General features: G+C 32.1%; 2 protein-coding genes across 2 annotated transcripts in view; both read left to right on the top strand.

Annotated features, from left to right (window-relative positions):
* LOC127725306 (uncharacterized) overlaps window positions 1-4,874 on the top strand; it is a 40,894-nt gene extending 36,020 nt beyond the window's left edge. The window contains exons 5-8 of the mRNA XM_052232235.1: window positions 518-639; window positions 1,720-1,792; window positions 3,256-3,368; window positions 4,508-4,874. Coding sequence (XP_052088195.1) covers window positions 518-639; window positions 1,720-1,792; window positions 3,256-3,368; window positions 4,508-4,601 — 402 coding nt within the window. The 3' untranslated portion in view covers window positions 4,602-4,874. The remainder of the gene's footprint in view (window positions 1-517; window positions 640-1,719; window positions 1,793-3,255; window positions 3,369-4,507) is intronic.
* Window positions 4,875-9,547: 4,673 nt separating this feature from the next.
* Window positions 9,548-21,824, top strand: LOC127725305 (uncharacterized). The gene is made up of 6 exons (XM_052232234.1): window positions 9,548-9,631; window positions 14,071-14,104; window positions 16,506-16,636; window positions 17,467-17,523; window positions 18,063-18,125; window positions 21,010-21,824. Exons 3-6 carry the CDS (start codon window positions 16,568-16,570, stop codon window positions 21,649-21,651), a joined length of 831 nt encoding a protein of 276 aa, XP_052088194.1. The 5' UTR covers window positions 9,548-9,631; window positions 14,071-14,104; window positions 16,506-16,567; the 3' UTR covers window positions 21,652-21,824.
* Window positions 21,825-21,938: the final 114 nt, after the last annotated feature.

Genomic DNA, 21,938 nt, shown 5'->3' with positions numbered 1-21,938 from the left:
TTGGAAACCTTGGTTGTATAAATACCTTGAAACGTCAAAAGTTATATGACCAAAGGTAACATTCGTTTTGAATTAATTTCTTACTTTATCAAAAGACGACTACTGACGATACCCACAAGAAGAAGAGCACAAAGTAGGACAATATTGCAGGTTAACAGTTAATTAAAAGGGATACAAAATGAGGAAAAAAAGTTCAATGAAATGTATGCGTCCAAATCACTTTTTCGGGATTTATCTTACTCTAAACGTTATCAACAAAATAAATGTCCTTTTTTGGGATATTAATTGTTAAAAATATCAAAAAAGTTAGCAAGGTACAAAATCGAATTTCTGTATTTCTGTCAAAAACTAACTTTTTCAAAAAGCACTACTGGTATACAAGTCTTTACTCTTCACAACTCATAACAAAAAGATCTGTTTTCAGACTTCAACTGTCTAATATGACATCTTTGAGTAGGTAAGATTGCATATTAAGACAGTATATAGTATATAAAAACTGTTACGCTTCTTATTCCAGCAAGCAGTTAATCATGAAATCGGTATTATACGACTTGATTTTTTGAAATACCAGAACAGCGTTCAACCAAAGTTTTATCATATCACTGCAACTCTACCTGATAAGATCGAAAAAGGAAGAAGGTAATAACAATTGTCCCAAATTCACTGAGATATCCAAAAGACCTGTGCTATATGTTTTCTTAAAAAGTGATGTATGGTGTTCTTAACTGATCTAGATACTGATTTTTTTTCTGGTCGTCACTGCTTTTTATTAATGAATTGAAAGATAAATGTTGAATCTCGGAATTATTAGGACCAATAATCTAAATGTTGTTATATTATCTTCAACAGTAAACATGTGTGCTTTGAATATGTCAGGCTTATAATCGGTTTAAGTTTAAATAATGTTAAAGACTAAAGTTTTCTTTCGAAACAATAATAGGCCCGAACAAGATGCATCAAACCTTGTTTTAATTGTAAATTGCTTTTTCTTCAAGCCATATGTTCAGGTGTACTGGTAGTCGAAACCCGTTTGTGACGAAATAAATGTTAAGTGTGGTTATTGTCATGATGTTTTAAATAGATTGCTTCAAACATCTTCTATTAACAGCAAATCAAAATTGAGTTATAAAGGACGATATAGGATTGACAAATCCATGCTTGTCACAAAACTTTACAAATTGAGTTTTATTACAGGTTCAATATCTTTATTGGGCAGCTCCTTTACATTATATTTTTTTTCTGTGTAAAACATCTGTTTAATTACTGCTGTAAGTCACTTGGAATATAATTTCGCAAAGTTGAGATGGTCATATTAATTAACTTAACGCAATTTCTTTCCCTCTCGTTACGTCTCGCTACTCCTCCAGTAGTTGGCTTCTGACTGATTCCCAAATAGTTCCCGTTATTGTGATTAAAATCCAATCTACGTTTGCATATTGCAACGGTGACATTCAGTTTACCTCACCATGTGAACTACAGGTTACAGAGTAATACCATCATCAACAACAAATTAACGTCTTACACGACATGGCAAGCTCTTATTCTAGAAAAACTTTGCTAAATTAGTTTTAAAATGTTTATTTGAAAGTGTTTTCATCAGTTTAGTCCTAAAAAAAGCTTTTAAGATATAACTTACAACCATCGAAAATGTTCCTGATTTCTAATATATACCACTACAAATGATAAAGATCCGTCTAATGGTTCTTTATGTAATTTCAGTGATAATGTCACAATGGCAGATGCAAATTTATTGGAGTTACCTAGAAATAAACATGCAGATGTAAATAACAAGGTAGTATTAAATATTCGCTGTTGCATATATACACATTTTAATGCAAGTTGAAAAGTATTATTATTTAATTAATTAAGCATAAAGCAAGATCTCGTGACGGTATGGTTTACTTTTCTAACTAACCGCAATGTATTACCATAACGTTTGCTTAGAAAACTCGAAAGTAGATAAAAGGAAGTTCATGATGAGTCAGCTACATTTCCTCCATTTTCCGCAGGCAATCAACAGTCTTTGGAGCCTTTATATAATATTTTTTTATCATTTGAACATGGAAAATCCTCTGTAGTAACATTACGGTACCATTTTTTCTGCCCCAGAGGCGAATTTCTACAATAAATGCCCCTTCTGTGATGCTGCAAGACACAATATTTGAAAATAAAAAGCTTAATAAAAACATTAAGAGTTTGTATGCAAAAAAGGACAAAAGGGCTAGCCAAAGCCGGTCAGGAAACACGGCTTTGCATTAGGAAGATTTATTCCTTAATTAAAAAAATAATTTCTGAAGTTTTTTAACGGCAAATTTTAATAACCAATTATCCTTATTTTCATGCCAATACCGAATTAAGGTTCTTTCTCATTAGAAAAAAAACTTCTCCAGTGAATATACTTCTGTGGCTAAGTTCTACCAGCGAATGAACAAAAATATGTTGCAAAAGTCATGTGTAAGCTGTAGAAACTATATTATATTAGTATAGTGGAAACCTTATTCTAAGGGGGTATTGTTTATCATTTGTTTTAAATTATAAAAGCCATAAGAAGGTTGATAATTCTAGTATTTTGTGAAATAATTTTTTTGTTTTTGTTTAGTTTATTCAAGGAATTTACATTTGTATTCATCACTATTAACTTTTTATGTACTAAAATTTAACCGTATATTCCACATCAAAATGCTAAAAATGAAAATGACATCAAAGAGTGAGACATTCATAGAAAAACGATTTCTCTTTTTGTAAATATTTGATCAGGGAATATATTATACTTGAAATTTAAAAATTTGCTTGATTAAATACAAGCCTTGTCAGACTTATAACATTTACAATTAAAATGTTATTGCTGAAGCACACACTACCTAGGTAACTTAAAAAAGAAACAAAGAATAGGAACGCTCAAAGTTTTCAGAAAAATTAATAAAATTGAGAATGGAAATGGGGAATGTATTAAAGAGACAACAACCCGACAAAATAGCAGAAAACAGCCGAAGGCCACCAATGGGTCTTCAACACAGCGAGAAAATCCCGCACCCGGAGGCGGACTTCAGCTGGCCCCTAAACAAAAATATGCACTTTTAAAAAATTTAAAAAAAAAAACAGAAAGTTACCAAAGTACATAATCGAATTTCTTTATGTAAAAATTACCTCGGTCAAAAATCACTTTACAAGTCTTTCTCTTCATAGCTCATAGCAGAAAATCATTTATACAGATTTCAACGGTTTATTTGCAAACTGTTTGGCTTCTTATTTCAGGGATCGTTATTTCAAAAAAGAAGTATTAAAGTACCTATTTTATCAGAGGATCAACCACAGAATTATGTGAATAGCATTGCAGCTGTACTTTATCAGAAAATAACAGAAACCAGGTAATATCAATTGTTTTTAGATATCCAAAAGACCTGTGTTATTATATTTGAAAGACGAAATTTATGGTTTCCTGCATTGAATCAGAAATGACATGTATTTCCAGTCCTAACAGATTCCTAAACATAAATTGAAGAGATAAACGTTCAAATCTCGGTATTTAAAGAGTTATGAGGATCAATTATCTAGAGGTTGTCATATATATGATATTGAACAGTAGGCAAGTGTATATATTTTATTATTGAAGGCTGTACGGTGATCTAACGTTGTTAACTGATATGTCATTAGGTCTCTGGTTGAGCGTTGTCTCATATGTCAGGCACATAATAGGTTTCTATTTGAATAATGTTAAACACTAAATGTTTCTCCCGAAACCATAATTGGCCTAAACAAGATTCATCGCCTTTTTATCTAATTTCATGGCTCTTCTTTTTAATTTTTAATTGCTTTTACCTTCAAACTGTTTTGACATAGGTGTTACGGTAGACGAAACCTGACTCTTGCGTACTACATAATTAGCTAGCTATTCTCATGATATGTATTATCGGCGTCCTATAAAAATCAACAGCAAATCCTCAAAACAAGAGTCCAAATTGAGTTATAAAGGACAACATAGGACTGAGAAGTCGGTACTTGTTTCAAGACTCCACTTAATAAAACATAAGAATACAGAATCAACATTTTCACTTGATCTTTGAGAGGCTCCGTGCCATATGAATGTTTTCTGATTATATCAAATCTTTAATGAGTTATACTCTGTGAGTACCCTTGATAGTGTAACCATCACAACAAAAGATACATAAGGTCTTTGCATGGAAAAAATGTTATATTAAGCATACCTCACCATATAAATAACCCACAAAATCCAGTCATCTATGTAGGTAATTATACAATATTCAACAACATACAAACTTCTTACACCACATGTCAAGCTGTAAGTCCCACCGAGTATAGAAAAGCTATAATTAATTAGTTTTAAAAACTACAAAATGCTTTAATTTAATATGTAGATAAGTCCTATAAGATAAACATAATTATATATTTATATAACTTAAAACAAACATCGTTAATATTCATGACTTTATATATAAATCACTATAAGTGATACAGTGTTGTCTAAATGTTCTTTTTTTAATTTCAGTACCATTGTTATAATGGCAGATGCATATGGATTGAAAATTAGTGGAATACCACATGTCTTTTCGAACAACAAGGAAGTATGTATTTCGGTATAAGATTCCTTTAAATCAAGAAAACATTCGCTTGTTGCTTTGATAGCCTTAAGAGTCGCATTTAGCCAGATTATGTCTTACCGCAGTGTATTACCATAACTATTGCCTAGAATTATCCAAAGTAGTTTGAAGCAAGTTTATATTATGTCAGCTGTATTTGATCCATTATAACGCTGGCGTTGTGAAGTTAGTTTTAAGTAGTTTTTCAGGATTCATACAAATAACAGATGAAATATCTTTTTTTTTCTTGTCCTTATACATAACAAGTGAACAATGTTTAGAGCTTTTCGTGTCGAGAATATGTACCTCTTGTAATGTTTTCCTGTATATTGATATGCTGCATTTTGGCATGTCACGTTCAAATTGTCTATTCATCAATAACGTAATCAACTATTTACGGTTAACTTCATTAGATAGCGTTTACCTCCGGTTTTTGTCGAGCCTTCGACTTTAGTCGAAAAAGCGAGACATAGCGATCCTACATTCCGTCGGCGTCGGCGTCGTCGTCGTCGTCGTCGTCGGCGGCGTCCACAAATATTCACTCTGTGGTTAAAGTTTTTGAAATTTTAATAACTTTCTTAAACTATCCTGGATTTCTACCAAACTTGGACAGAAGCTTGTTTATGATCATAAGATAGTATCCAGAAGTAAATTTTGTAAAAATAAAATTCCATTTTTTCCGTATTTTACTTATAAATGGACTTAGTTTTTCTGCCGGGAAATATTACATTCACTCTGTGGTTAAAGTTTGTAAATTTTAATAACTTTCTTAAACTATCCTGGGTTTCTACCAAACTTGGACAGAAGCTTGTTTATGATCATAAGTTAGTACCCAGAAGTAAATTTAAAAAAAAAAAAAAAAAACATTTTTTCCTTATTTTACTTTTAAATGGACTTAGATTTTCTGCCAGGAAACAACACATTCACTCTGTGGTTAAAGCTTTTAAAATTTTAATAACTTTCTTATACTATTTTGGATTTGTACCAAACTTGGACAGAAGCTTGTTTATGATCAAATGCTAGTATCTAGAAGGAAATTTTGTAAAAAAATAAATCCATTTTTTCCGTATTTTACTTTTAAATGGACTTAGATTTTCTGCCAGGAAACAACACATTCACTCTGTGGTTAAAGTTTTTAAAATTTTAATAACTTTCTTATACTATTTTGGATTTGTACCAAACTTGGACAGAAGCTTGTTTATGATCAAATGCTAGTATCTAGAAGGAAATTTTGTTTTCTTCCAGTTAACATTACATTCAGTCTGCAGTTAAAGTTTTTAAACATTTATTAGATTCATAAACTATCCTGGATTTTTACCAAACTTGGACAGAAGCTTCTTACAATCAAAAGATATTATCAAGAGGAATATTTTTATTGATTTACTTCCTCATTTTTGTTGAGCTGTGATTAACAGAAAAAGTAGGCGAGACACTGGGTTCCGCGGAACCCTTACGAATTTTTTTTTTACATACTGGGCATTCATGAAAATGCTTTTGCTCATTTGCACGTTCTATTTTTTCCAGTTGACATTTGTGTGTAAATGTGTTTTTTGTTGTTGTTTTTTTTTAAATACATTTCAACCTGGATATTGCATTTTCAAATTGTATTCAAATATATTGGAATATCGAGTGTAGTTGTTTTATGATTTAGAGTCTAATGTTATTTTCCTGATTGTAAATAAGGTAAATATATGTTTTACTCTTCTGCATCTCTTATCAAATTGTAGCCCTTGTGAGAATGAATTGCAACTTTAATGCATATTGAGTATATCTCCCACTTGATACGATATTTTAGAGCTTGCCTTTCTGCCATTTTCTCAATAGTGGGTTGCTGCTTACGAGAAAGCTATTGAACCGAAGGGTTAGGCGAGGTAAGGCTGAAATCATCCCTCACAAAGTTAATTTGATTCAATCTTGTGTTGGTTGACTATTATTGAAGATCTGTATCATAGATAAACAAGGAAATGTTGCATCTATTTTACCTACAATCCTAGCCTCCTTGCCCACATTGTGAAATTACCTTTTTAGATGTAACACTGAAACTGTACTCACTGTGATCATAGCGAAGTTGTCACATGTAGAGCCGGACCTGCTTTACAATCAGGGCAACCTGATACCTCCCTTTCCGGGTTTTGGTGTTTTTCTTATTCAGTCTTTGTTTCTGCATGTTTCTTTGTAGACCATGGTGTTGTCATTTTCTCTTAAAAAGTGAGTTTTGATTGTCTTTTTAGTTTCTTCTGCCTCTTTTTTAGCGTAATTTCAAAGCGAATAAAGAGATATTTGAAAAAATTGAAATAATTAGAATAAAATGTTTTGACCGACTCTACTACTTTGTCTTCCATATGTTTACCTTTGGGAAACAGAAAAATAATCAAAACCAAGTAAACACAAACATGATTTAAGTTTAACGTAAGGGAACAGATAAATATTCACATATATCACAAGCAGTAAAACAAACGTAATGACATTTCAGAAATAGAATATAAGAAAATGTCAACTCACTACAACTGTCATGGCAAAATAGGCAAGATACGACCAGAAAACAAGATAACGTTAATCAAGATAAACAATACAAGGACAACTTGAAAAATACAAAATGACATACAACAGTTAAAACTCACAAGAAATAGAATCACTGATCCCCACAAACACTAGGGATGAACTTACCAATCTCGAATCGGTAAGCAATTCCCGCATCAGTTGTGAAAACTGTTATCCTACCCGTTGGACTAACTTGAATATTTTGCCCGGTTGGACAACGTCTAAAACCGGCTTAGAGTAAGCTATGTTTGAACAACTTATCGAAAGCGAAAAAAAATTCGGTGATATGTTTTGGTACATTTTCGTTGACTTGAAACATTACCTTTTTCATTCTATAAATAATTGGTCCCTCATAACTCTATGTACGTTATCAAAAAACATTAGAAAAACAAGCTAGAGTTGGGAATGCATGACTCGGGAATTTGTCACTAGTAACAAAACAAATAAAAAAGACTTATTACTTTTTTGCCCCCAAGCAATAGCTGTTAAAGCTATACTTTTGTTTCGGCGTTTTACGTTTCCGCAAATTGGCATTACTTTTCCGGGAAAAAAAGATGACGTTTCCGCAAAATAAAGTATACGTTTCCGGAAATGAATACCTTACTTTTCCGAGAAAATGATAACGATTCCGGAAAAAATAAATTATTACTTTTTCGAGAAAATAATTAAGAAGTACCTTGAACTTTGTCCTAAATGAAACTGATTGTAGCAGCATGAAATTTTTTGTAACAGCAGTATGCATTGCACATTCAAAGCCACGGTCAATTTGATCTACCTCGGGCGGGAGAGTTAGTCATCGGGTAGTGCACACATCAATAAGCAGATCCCACATTTTGATAAAAAGTGGAAGTAAGTGGATAGTAAGTGCCATCTATGAAAATATCAGTTATTTACATAGACGATCATAGACATTTCAAGTTGGTAAAACATAAAAATATAACGATTCCGATATCATCATCTTTCACTATGGTGACACTTTCATTTTTTTATATCTAGTATATTGTAGATATAAGATCAGAACCTTTTTTGTATAAAAATATGAAATAAATAATTTATCTAACATATGTTCAAATATTAATAATTTACTACCAGGTAAATTTCCGGAAAAGTAATAAATACAATTTCTGGAAACGTATACTTTAAGTTTCCGGAAACGTAGTATTGGAACTTTGAAAAATTAGCGGAAATGCAATACGCCCTTTTGTTTCAATCCGGTTGCAGTCGAAATGTCAGAGAAAAAAAAATAAAAACATTGGATTTGCCTTTTTACTACAAAGATCAATGTATGCATCAGTACTTAGGTAATTAAATTTATTATGGATATTGTTGTATTGTAATTTTATGCTTTGGAAAAAAAGCGGATAATCCCAATTATACTGATGTGAAATTTATAAAATCTGTTTATATTAAGTAATGTATCGCCCTCATCCGGCTTTAGGCTTATTTATACCGCTCTGAAGTACGTCCATTATTCATTTTTCATTATTCAAAATTCAATAATTAATAATGAAATAGTTCATTATTCACTATTCAACGTTTAGAGATGAATAATGAATAATGAAATAGTTTATATTTCAGTATTCAAGTTGAAAAGTGAATAATGAAATAGATTTTTTTTTTTTTTGACTGTGACACTATATCCCATATTTCTGAATTCGTCATGTTGGTGTTATTTAACAAATATTCAAATAAATATAGGGAAAAAAATCAAAGCACTCTGAAATTTTTATCTTTATTTATTTATTTAGTTTCGGGGGATAAACTAGTCGGTTTCCCTAACTATTTTTAACAGAAATTCCTTGGTTTAATGTGTATACGACCTGAATACCAAAACATACATAAAAATCAAAATACTATACATTGCCTTTTTTAATTTTCACTGGACCTTTGCTATTCTTCATCCCCTGATTATAGATATAACTTGTCTATTGTGCCGCAATGCCCATTAGAGGGGTTACGGAGGACCTAAATGCCAAAATACGCGTGGGACTTAACATAGTTATGGAAACCCACTAGTTTATCCTCCGAAACTAAATAAATATATAAAGATAAAAATTTCAAAGAGTGCTTTGATTTTTTTTCCTATATTAATTTGAATATTTATTAAATAACACCAAAATGACGAATTCAGAAATACGGGATATAGTGTCTCAGTCAAAAAAAAAAAATTCTATTTCATTATTCACTTTTCAACTTGAATACTGAAATATAAACTATTTCATTATTTATCATTCATCTCTAAACGTTGAATAGTGAATAATGAACTATTTCAGTATTCATTATTGAATTTTGAATAATGAAAAATGAATAATGGACGTACTTCAGCGCGGTCTTATATATATGAGTTCATTTTCAGCAAGATAAATCTTTGGTTGGTTGTAATTTAATTGTTTATATTTTAGATAGAATTCTACATTCTACAGAATTCTCTAGAATCTAGAGATATTACAACAGTTCCTTTGGATAAGTTTGCCTTACATTCATCTGACAAGGTAAACCTTACATATCCTCAAAAATGAAATCCCACGTAAAGGATTTGATTCGCTTTTACTTCATCAGAAACGCACAAACCCAAAAATGTGAAAACAAAGGAGGCTGTTTAAAAAGGGATAAAGTATAGTTAGGGGACTTTTAAAACTCATAAAGTAAAGATATACAGCTGACACTGGAATTCACCAAAACACGAACAAATATTAAGCCTATCTGCTATTTTTAATCTTTAAAAATATCGTTATTAAATTCTGGATGATTGTATTACCAAAAAACTTTTAAGGGTACCGGTTATCCAATGCATCGATCATTACTTTGTTATCCCGCATGACCCATATAAATAGTTCTGAAAGGATTAGTTCTAAGAACTATAAAAGGGGGTAGGCTTTGGTAATTTTCATGTCGTTTAATTTGTCTTATATTAAAGACATTGAAAGGTTGGGGGTCAATGCATCCTCTGCCAAAGCTCTACGTTGAATTTTATGTTTAGGTATAATGAATATGACCAGTTTTGGAATACCCTAAAAACGGCTAAAACACTATTAGGCATATATTATTGTGTGTTTTTGCACATGTTGTCATTAGGAATTTCATTGACTGTTAAAATGCGTAGTAGAAACATATTTTAATATTAATCTGAAATCTCATGATAATATTTGTAGCCTGAATGTAAATACATGGTTTCAAATTATCAAATAAGTCGACAAATCTGGCCAGCTCAGATAACACATTTATTTTTCAAAATTTCTCAGAAAAAAAATATCGTTTAATTCCTGCAAAAAAATTGCTGAAACAATTATATTATTGTTTATTAACCTTGAAAAAACTTTTACGGAATTTGACCTTTGAAATTTACAAATCTTCAAACAATTTGGCTTACAGACCTAAGAAAAAGGGACATTTTTAGTTTTTTCTATAAAACCTTCTAAAGTTTCTGTTTGCATTATTTTTGTGTGCAGAGGTCCAAATAATAACTGTAGTCAAGTTTATAAGGAAAAGCAGCAAAATTCAGTATGCGAATTGACATAACAACATTATAATACGTCATGTTGGTTTCCCTCCCAGGATTATAAAAATGTCCCTTTCAGCAGACGCTAAATTCAATGTTTTGACAGTCTGTCACTATCTAAGTACTATCTGTGTGCTAATGTAGATTATCTGTTAGCATTAGCTTGTGTTAGGATGGATGTTCAGGTCATATCGTCTAAACTATTGCTATATAAAAAAAGAAGATGTGTTATGATGCCAATGAGATAACTCTCCACAAGAGAATGTTTGTATTTGAAAACCAAAGATATACAGTTGAGTACATCCAAACAACCAATTGCTTAGCACTGAAAACTTATTATTTAGCATTTAAAACAATTTTGTCCCATTCACATTTTCCGAAACCTCCATAGATTTTATCTAAATCATGTCAAGAGTCATTCAAGAAACTCTCTAGTACATATAGTTCTTTTTAAAACATTTCATGCTAATTTTCTATCTATATAAGCTTTTGATTTTTGAATCTGTGAATAAAAAATGTTATTCCTTTATTTAATGCCAGGTGGTGCGAACATTATACAATTTTCGCACCATTCTGTTTACCAAATGTAAACCACATAAATGCTTGATCACTGTTTCAATTACTGCTATTGTAAGTTGAAACGCAAAATTTGATTTCCTATACCTTTGTTAGAGTTGTCTCCCACACCCTGGGTCTACTCCCAAGTTTAATATAAAAACATGAAATCTGAAGCGAGAGGATATTCTCATTATTGATTTATAAGTTATAAGGTTAAAACAGGAGTTTCAAACACACCGGAATGTAAAACGTGTACACGACTTACTTTTTTTAGCATAGTTGTGTTATTTATTTCGAGATACTTTTGTCAGAGGCAGAAATTCCGATCACTAATAAAAATTGAGAATGGAAACGGGTAATCTTTAAAAGAGACAACAATTCGACTTCAGAGCAGAAAACAAATGTATCTATTTGATTTAACTGTGTCATCTTTCCGTAGAATTTTATCAAACGGAATGTCGCGGGTGTATTCTAATATTGTATATATATAAAATGGATAAAATGCTATAAGTTACATGTAATGTACTTCAATGATATAAAATATTTTCCCTTGCAATTTCTTTTGTATCTGGACTCAAATAGCATTTTAAACTGTCATTCTCGTTAAACAAGACAACACAGAGCAATCCTTAATCCAGCACACCTTCTAAAAACATCCTATATGGGGAATTTTGTATCTTTTAATGTTATAATAAATGCAAAACTTTGACGACGAAATTAAATGCAAGCAGTATTTTTTATCTCAATTTTTTTATTTTAGTCAAGTGACAATTCCGAACTTGTCAGTAAATTATCCTTCTAAAATATTTTTCCCCACAAAAATATAAATAAATAGATAAGGAAAGAAGAAAGATCATCGGATAACGATCTCCCAAATGTGACTGTGGAATAGAAATATGGTCACTCTTGGGTTTTTCCAAACAGCAGTAAAACCCTTGCCATAGTGGGGTGTCCATTTGGTTGTGCGGTATGTACAGGTACGCAGTTACGTCCATTCAGAATGGGGACGTTAAAACCGATGCCTCGTGTGAAGAGTTCGCCACGGTCTGTGCACGTTTAGGTCCGTAGGTGGCCTGCTGCAAGGCAAAATTTCTGTTCCTATCAATTATACCCTCATTTTTCGGTGGCAGTCCAAATTTCCCAGACCTTCATCCAGGACGGCCCCTATTACAGGATCTACATATTGTATTCATTGTTAATTTGTTCTCGTCTAGAACATGCATGTATATTTGCCACTGGACGTTTAACAACCAACACTCAATCAATAGAATAACGAAAAAATAAGCTTTTAAAATAAAGAATAATTGATATTCATCTACAAAGTATAGTGCAAAATAAATGTCATAATTAAAACCATGAAATATAATTTTAACTCAAATCGATCTTCTAATAGGCACTGGATACGTGTTTATACGTGATCTTATGTCAGTGACAGCTAAGGCGGCAATTTGAACAAACACGTCATGAATAAAATAATATCAATTTTTTTTCATTTTTCAGTTATTTTTGTTATTTTTTTTTTACTTTTTTGTATACTAGGTCCGGATGGGGGATAAAGAGAAAAGAATACAAAATTGAACACTTGGTCAAGAGGGGGGTAAACAGAAAAGACTACAACATTGTACACTAGGTCAAGAAGGGGATAAACAGAAAAGAATTCATATTGTACACTAGGGCAAGAAGGAAGATAAACAGAAAAGAATACACCATTGAACACTAAATCACTACCGAATATGACTTATTACCGGGTTTGCACTAACATGAAGAAAATACTGGGTGCTACATGTGGAGCAGGATCTACTTACCATCCAGGAGCACCTGCGCTCATCCCCGGTTTTGATGTGATTCGTAGTGCTCAGTCTTTAGTTTTCTATGTTGTGGTTTGTGTACTGTTGTTGTCTTTTCGTCGTTTTTCGTTTTTTGCCATGACATGTACGTAGCAACATTCCAGCAGCGCCTGCATACGGAGTATATATCTCCCAGTTGATACGATATTACAGGGCTTGAATTAGAGGGTTGCTGCCCACAAGGAAGCTATTAAACCAAGAGTTCCAAGTGATGAAGTTGAAACTATCCCTTCGTACATTTTACGGACGCTATCTCGAGTTGGTTGACCGTTATGGAATATCCGTTTCACATATGATAGATGATATGTTCCAATTGTCGTCACTACAATCCTGTCCCCTTTTCCCCGAATGTGACCTAACGAATTTGATTTATTACCGGGCTTGTTCTAGCATGATCAACACGACGGGTGCCACATGTGGAGCAAGATCTGCTTACCCTTCCGGAGCACATGAGATCACCCCCAGTTTTTGGTGGGCTTCGTATTGCTCAGTTTTTAGTTTTCTATGTTCAGTTTGTGTACTGTTGTTTGTCTGTTTGTCTTTTTCTTTTTTAGCCATGGCGTTGTCAGTCTGTTTTCGACTTATGAGTTTGAATATCCCTAAGTTATCTTTCGCCTCTCTTATACAATCTTGACTACATCCCTTTCAGTTTGACTTAAGCGTGTTTTCGTTTGTTAATTCTTATGAGAGGATTAATTTTGACATATTGCATTGTAAAAGTGACATACCTTTTTAAATTTACCACGAATAGTTGTGATGACAAAAATTGAACAAAGTGTTATAATAAAACGATGTATGAATCAACTATAAACATTTCTTGTGCATATTGAGATCAACGATTACAAAATGCTCACACTGACAAGACTTGTGGGTTTTAATTGCGTGCATAATGTCTTATGGGTCAGGCTATATGATTCAATTTTGATTGTAGGAAACATGCATTTAAGATTGAATGTGTGCGTTTCTTTCCAAACTATATATTTTTCATCTTGTAAATAAATGAGATCATCATATTTCTTTTTTACAGTTTTTATATGAGGATTTCACTTTGAACCATCAGAGTAAGTTTGATTCTTTAAACCTAGACGCATTTCATGTCATTCATCCCAAAGTAGATTTGATTTGATTTTTGGTGTTTTAACGCCACTTTTAAGCACCGCTTTTGGGCTATTTCGTGGTGGCCAGTTTTTATTGGTGGAGGAAGCCGGAGTACCCGGAGAAAACCACCGACCTTCGATAGGAAAACTGACAATCCTAGTCAATTAAGATTGGAGTCGAGTGCACCCGCACGAGCGGGGTTCGAACTCACAACCTCAGTGTTGGCTGGCTAGTGATTACAGTAGTAACTACTTAGACCACTCGGCCACCGAGGCCCCATCATCCCAAAGTAGATAATTTGTTTTAGACCAATTCTTCTTAATTGATTGTTTGATTGTTTGGTGTCGTAAGAATCCGAATACATTAGAGACAGTTGTATTTTAACAGTTTCATATATTGTAATTACAGTATGAATATACAAATCAAGGTTAAAATACTTAATTGATATGGTTAATATTATCATCGGAATCCCTTGACTTCCAAACATAGCAAGACCAGATTCATCGACACAATTAGCACCTCCTGCTATGTATGCATCTTCTGTTCGGCAAATCCACATGCAGTCAAGATATCACACCAAGGAAATCGGGAACAAACACTAAATGAATAAATAAGACGATTATTTTGGTATCTAAACTCATAGAACCGTGAAAAATGTCTTTTTTATGTTTAGACACATACACATCGTAAACACATTGTAGTTGGTTAGCATAAAACTTCGGTAGTTTGGATTTCAGTAATTATCATGCAACGCCTTCTTTTACTGAAGATAACATTCCTGTTAAACAGAGAGGTTTATAGTAGTTTTCATACGTTCAAATCTCGAAAAACTACTTAAAATATGCATATCACGTTAAAAATATAAGTGACGGTGTGAAAGTTATTCATTTTTCTATTGCCTACTTTCAACAACCAACAATGAATAAATTGTAACAATTACTTCCATCACCAACATATTAAATTTCTGTATAGTGATAAACAGGATGTTCTAGTGATTATCACAAATAAGCATATGTCAATATGTGTTTTGTAATTTTCGAACAGATTAACTACACGAAAGTCGATTTCCATATGTACACTTTCCGATTCTTTGTTTAAAAATAGAGGATTAAAGTAAAACACATATAAGTACAAGAAATTCTTTGATTATGGTCAATTCAACGGCAATCTAACAACACAATTCTCCAAACACTATTCCTTGGTGAACAGACTATATATTTTATTCGATTACCCAGAATTAACGATCAGAAACTATTCGATACTATAAGGAAACGATATAGTTTTTTGGCGTTTGTTAATTCACCAAAATGATGACAAAAGAAGATATGTTCGTCATAAATAAACGATAGCATGAAACGTTATTATATTGTACGCGAAAAAATTAAAATATAATTTTAGGTCCAACACAAAAGAATAAAGATAAATCTTACTAAGTATGATTTATCGGTTGCACAAATACATTTTACATACTTGGAGTTCGGTATTTCTGTTAAACTTTTTTTACAAACGCACAAGTTATTCATTCATACCCTCATAACATAATTCAAATCGAAATAAAAGTTAACATCTTGTTTAAAACATCAACACAAAACGAACTTAAGCCAGGTCAAGGAACAGTAAATTGGCTGTCATAGATTTTGATACAATTTTCCATACAGCTTTTGCTTTTGAACTATAACTTAAAAAGGAGCAAATAATATATATTTATCCCTCTATTTTCTGAAATATTACTAATTGAAATCTTTCAAAATAGGTGAATAAAAAAGTTTAACAAAAATACCGAACTCCAAGGCAAATTCAAAAAGGAGAAGGTCATAAAAACTGACAAATTAAACCAATCAGTTATCAACAGAACAAGTCAATACAATTGTCATATTCAAAATATTTGTATAGAAAATAAAATAGGCGAAAAACGTTCTTAATTATCTCAAAATCATCAAATGTCCTATTTCAAATTCAAAGATTTTGCTTAAAAACTATATGTCGTTGATGCATAAATTTTCATTTTAATGTATGAAATAGTCATACTTATAGCTGTCAATTTGTCTCTTGTGGAGAGTTGTCTCATTGGCAATCATACCACATCTTCTTATTTTTATATGGTCACCGTGTTCATTTTTGATGTATTTATCAATCTGTTACCTAGTTTAAAACGTAAAACAATCAACATTTCACGGCCTACAATGCGATTGCGTTATGCTTATTTTCACGTTTTGTGGTATTGTTGCATCTAAAACACCAATTTGAATGCAGTTTACCATTAAAAAGAAGTCGGTAACCCTATTATTGTTTTATATCATTAAAACAGATGTTTGCACAAATATTTGTTGTTTTTAAGCTTTAGTGGATACATTTTTATTTCAGAAAAAAAGAAAATTATTTCAGACCAGATATTTCGGACACAAGAAAGGAAGATACATCAGAAAATGCGCATTTCAAAACTGAAAGTGAAAATTCAAAAAACCATAGATAGAATTATAAAAACTGGACAAAAGGTACGCCTCTTCGTATCCTATTCCTGACTTGGTGCAGGCATTTCCTTATGTAGAAAATGGTGGATTAAACCTGGTTTTATAGCTAGCTAAACCTCTCACTTGTATAAGACTAACACAGGAATGCTTTAAACAATGAAATGAATTGTCCGATGTGTTGTTGTTTTGTTTTGTTATTTGTTTTTTTTTTGTTTTTTGTTTTTTTTTTTGGTAAGTACTGCCTTCTATTTTGTTCTATGTCAAAAAGTTTTGCTGACTGTTGTTTTTCTGGGTTTTTTTTCTGTCGGTGATTGTGTTGTCCGCCTTTTTCGGTTATGTATTTCCCCCATGTTACCTTCCTGTCTTATTTTCATCAAAGCCAACGTGGACGACAATCAAAAGGTCCCGAGCTTCCTATCTCTTGTACAAATATCATTAACGTTTGGAATCCAAGACAAAAAAAAGTGTCCCTTAAGTGTAATATGACTTCCTGTCCGTGTTTGATTTCTTGATATTATTACAAATTTTGGTAAAATAGATAGTCATCAAGTCGCTACCAATTAAGCCCTACAAAATGTATATTTCACTCATATCATACTATCACGAACAGCTAGTAAAAAAGGATAAATCTACAAAATATAAGCCTCGATAAATAGCTGGTAACGAAAGGAATTAACAGAGAATATACAACAATGAACACTCACTAGGTCAAGAAGGGGTTTAATAGAAAAGAATACAACATTGAACACTATGTCAAGAATTGGTATCAACATAAGTGAAAAACGAATTGGAATATAAATTTGACTATAATAGAAAGGTGTGTAATAGTAAACAAAATGCTTTTATTTTCACAGGCAGCTGAAGATTTGATTGACATATGCTATGAAGTGATAGGTAACGTCATAATTGAGGTATGTTGATCTTGTTTGTCAAATTTGTTTTTAATTTTAGATCAGGAAAATAAGTCGCCTATTTTAACATTATTTTATCAATCAAAAGATGAAATTAATTGGGCTCTACAAATAATTGTGAGGTATTTTTATACAGTCAAAGAAAAAACAAAAGGCAAATGGGTTGGTCTGGTCCCACTTTGATGAAATGAAATTTAAATATGTAGTTTACATGATTTCCAGATTCAATTTCGATAAGTTATGACGTTGATTTAGAATTGACTGATTTAATGTATAATTGTTTTTATCTACATCTTATTTATTTACTGATCGACATTGATTCATATGCCGCATCTCCCATATGAGCAAAATTGTTATACAGTACATATACATGAAAGATCTTAAAAAACTCATCAAAGATACCAGGCTTATAATTTGGTACGGTAGACGCCGGGATTGAAATTCGTTTTACGTACTGTTGACGATATTAACATGATTAAAGATATTTGTATTTATATAATAAACAGTTTGCCATATAAAAATTTATCATTTTATTCCAGATATCTAACTCTATTGTGGACATATCGAATGAATTTGCAATTGACTTCTTTGGGGAATTTAAAGTAGGTTGTATTTTTTTATACACGTTAACATTACTTTTCGACTTTTTATAAGTAAGTGATCAAATGATTATACTAAAACAAATCAATTGCTGAAGAAAGGGTTAATTATTAGGACCATATGGAAGATATCAAATCAGCCTTGAACATCATTGAAATGTTTAATGGTAAATAGCAAATCAAAGTGAAAAAAATAAATCTAGATCGCTCAACAAACACTCTTAATAGATCACAAACATGAGTTGCAGTTCAAAACGAACTGCTTCTTTGCCAATAAGTTTCAAATCAAATCAAGTTTACAGTACAAAAAAGGACTCTAGCCCATAGTATATTTCTAAGTTTACAATTTATGATGTCAACTTCAGTTTAATAATAACATATTTAAGCAATACAACACACGCACACACACACACACACATATATTTAAGTCTATAAAAAGGACCAACCAGCAAATTTGATATGTACCGGATTGTCTAGAATAGACGATTCTGTGCAGATAAGGAAAAACTATATTAGTCTAAAGATTTGCACAACGGTTCTAATATAAGATGGTAATATACGAGGATGATTTTATAGATGTATAGAAAAAGATTTTATAACATCATCATCGTATATTACCATCTTATATCTTATATTAGTACCATTGTGCAAATCTTTAGACTTATATATATGTATATAAGCTTTAATTTTTGAGTAAAATGCACAGTTTGAGGAGTTACCAATGTAATCTGACCTACTTTGTAAAACATCTTTTTAAAAGTCTCTGTTTGAATAAATTCATACACAGTTTTGTATCTCCTACACCTTGATTTTCCCTTACAACACCAAATTCATTTGAGGCCACATTCACCTCTTGCTATATGATTATTAGTCTTTCAACTCATTTCTAGTAACCATTTACAAAATTTGTTTTGAGCACTTTCAATGTTTTTCACTTTATCTGTAACCTATAATTCAGCACCATAATAAAGTATTGGAGCAACCATATAGTCAAACAATTTAAATCCAAGAGTTATATCTCTAGTTCCAATGTTTTATCATGTTCAGAGCTTTTACACACTGCATTCTTAGCATTTGCAACAGCAATTTCATTTCAGTCTATTCGAAAAATATATTTATATATATACTTATAATAACTTAGCACTTTAAAAAGTTCATTTTTGAAGTACTACTTCTTATCTTCAGACAAGTTACCTCCATTCTTAAGTACAACAATATTTGATTTGTCCATGTTGACAGTCATATTCCACTTGTCACAAACGTTTTACGACAGAATAATCGTAATTGAGAAATTAAAGCTGAAATAAACCGGGCAGATTACAGCTAGAAGCTTCTAAAATAATAATAGTTCATTGCTAATATACAAAAGAATTTGTATCATCGTTTTAAGTTGAACATTTTACCAGAAACGCATGCGCGACGTGTAAATTAAGCCGATCTTCAAACGCTTGGAGTACACACCCTTTGTAAAATACGAATATATTTTATTTCATCTGATCAGCAACGTCATGATTTGTTTGAGCTGTTCTGAGCATACTCCCACGTCGTATACTTTTTTATGAATGAATTAACTGTTGTCAATCGGGGTTAATGACTTCATTCAACGACCAACTATCACTATGATGTAAAAGCATAGGCATTGTAAAGGAAAATCACGAACGTTAGATTCGTCGAAACATGGAAACATACGTTATAAACAAACGATGATACGAATTTCTTAAAAGCCCATTTGCTTAAATAAAAGATAGATGCATTGTTGCATGTTTGAGGCGATGCGCATCCAAAACAGTGCTATTTTGATATGACAAAGTTCAACCGCCGGAGACACAGACAATAATGACATTTTTTTAAACATTTAACTTCGTCCTAACCTGTCTAAGCATGTTGTTGTAAATCTTTTAAATGTGTCAATAATTCAGTTGTCTTCGTCTTTAATGTCAATATTAGTAGTATGTTCAATTACGTTTATGATTAATATTTATCGCTCTTGGTAAAATAGGTTAGTGTTTGGGCCAACCTATGATAAAATCAAATGAATACAAGCCCTTGTAAATTATCTCTTAATTGTATGATTTGTAGATAGCATTTACAAATATCTTTTATGTATTGAAATTGTTAAAAATACCATGAACACAAATGCTAAATATTCTTTATGTGTGCAATATGCACAACGTACCATACATGGATCCAGATGGTTAGCATGACACATTTGAGTTTTAATGTTTCATCTGTCACACATGTAAAATTGAGAATGGAAATGGGGAATGTGTTTTAACAGACAACAACCCGACCTAGGATCAGAAAACAGCCCAAGGCCACCAATTGGTCTTCAACACAGCGAGAAAATCCCACACTCGGAGGCGGGCTTCAGCTGGCCCCTTAGCAAACATGTGTACTAGTTCATTGAAAATGGACGTCACACTAAACTCCGAAACATATAAATAAACTAAAATTAAAAAACAAACAAGACTAACAAAGGCCAGAGGCTCCTGATGTGGGACAAGCGCAAAAATGCGCTGGGATTAAATATGTTTTGTCAGATCTCAACCCTACCCCTATACCTCTTGCCAATGTACAATAAACAAACACACGGCAATACGCACAGTAAAACTCAGCTTAAAAGAAGTCCGAGTCCAATGTCAGAATATGTAATAGAAGAAACTAACCAAAATGACAATGATACATAAATTAACAAAGGACTACTAGCTGCAACTGATATGTGTAACGTTATTCCACAAATTTTGAATTAATTTCAAGAATCAGAGAACAAATGTATTAATTATCTCATAAATGTCCAAACATTTATTTTACACGAAACAATTTTACAAAAAATGATGTATAACTGCAATCAAATATATACAATTGCTCAATTCTAATTACTTTCTAGGCTGTCGAGTTAGACCGTTATATAAGAAGTTTGACAGACGATGTATCCCATGCATGTACAGACGACCACATAGGACCAGAAAGACATAAAAGTAAAAATACCAAGCTAAAGAACAATGAATATTTTCAACACGTACCCTTAGAGGCTTTCGATCTAGTTGGTGAAATTCGTAAAAGATCGAAATCATTGTTGGAAGTTGTAAGTCGTATCACACCCACCTTGTTGCGATTGGGGCTTCAAGTGTTAAAACGCTCATCCTATCTTTGGATTTCAGATAATGATTTGATCTTGCCGAAGATCAGGGAAATTGCAGACGAGGTTTTAGATCTTCAGAGACCGTCACAATCGAATACATATATGAAACGCATGTCTACCTTCAAATCTAGGAATAACGCAAAAGGCGTTATCTGGAATGAAGAGCAGACAGTAAAACCTGAACAATTAGTTGGTGCAGGATTCAGTTTTGACGGTAAACAGGACCATGTTAGATGTACATCGTGCGAATGTACTTCAGATGTAAGTAAATGGAACAGGAACGATGAAGAGTATGCTCTCTCTATTCATAAAGGGTTAGCAAAGGACTGTATATTTGTAAGAACATATGGTGGGTCATGTAAGCCAGAATATGTTTTACCAGACTAAACATGTTTTGTTTTCAGACTATTTGACACTAAATTTCTTGTAAAAAATAATGTACGAAATATAAATGTGGATCGTTCAAACATAATTGCACAACGGGGGCACAACCATATCATGAAAACTGTCTTATATAAACTTTTAACTGCTTATACATTTCAAATGTAGTTACTTAAGCATACAAAGGTTGATTTTTTTTTACCTCTATCTGACTATTTACATCGGTTGTAGTGTACGTGAGAGAATAGTAAACTACGTATATATAAATTTTTTTTTGAAAGAGTAATGGTCCA

The sequence above is a fragment of the Mytilus californianus genome, unplaced genomic scaffold (assembly GCF_021869535.1).
Source record: "Mytilus californianus isolate M0D057914Y unplaced genomic scaffold, xbMytCali1.0.p SCAF_15, whole genome shotgun sequence".
Classification (NCBI taxonomy): Eukaryota; Metazoa; Mollusca; class Bivalvia; order Mytilida; family Mytilidae; genus Mytilus; species Mytilus californianus.
The sequence above is the reverse complement of the archived record's forward strand: the minus strand, read 5'-3'. Positions and strand labels throughout refer to the sequence as shown.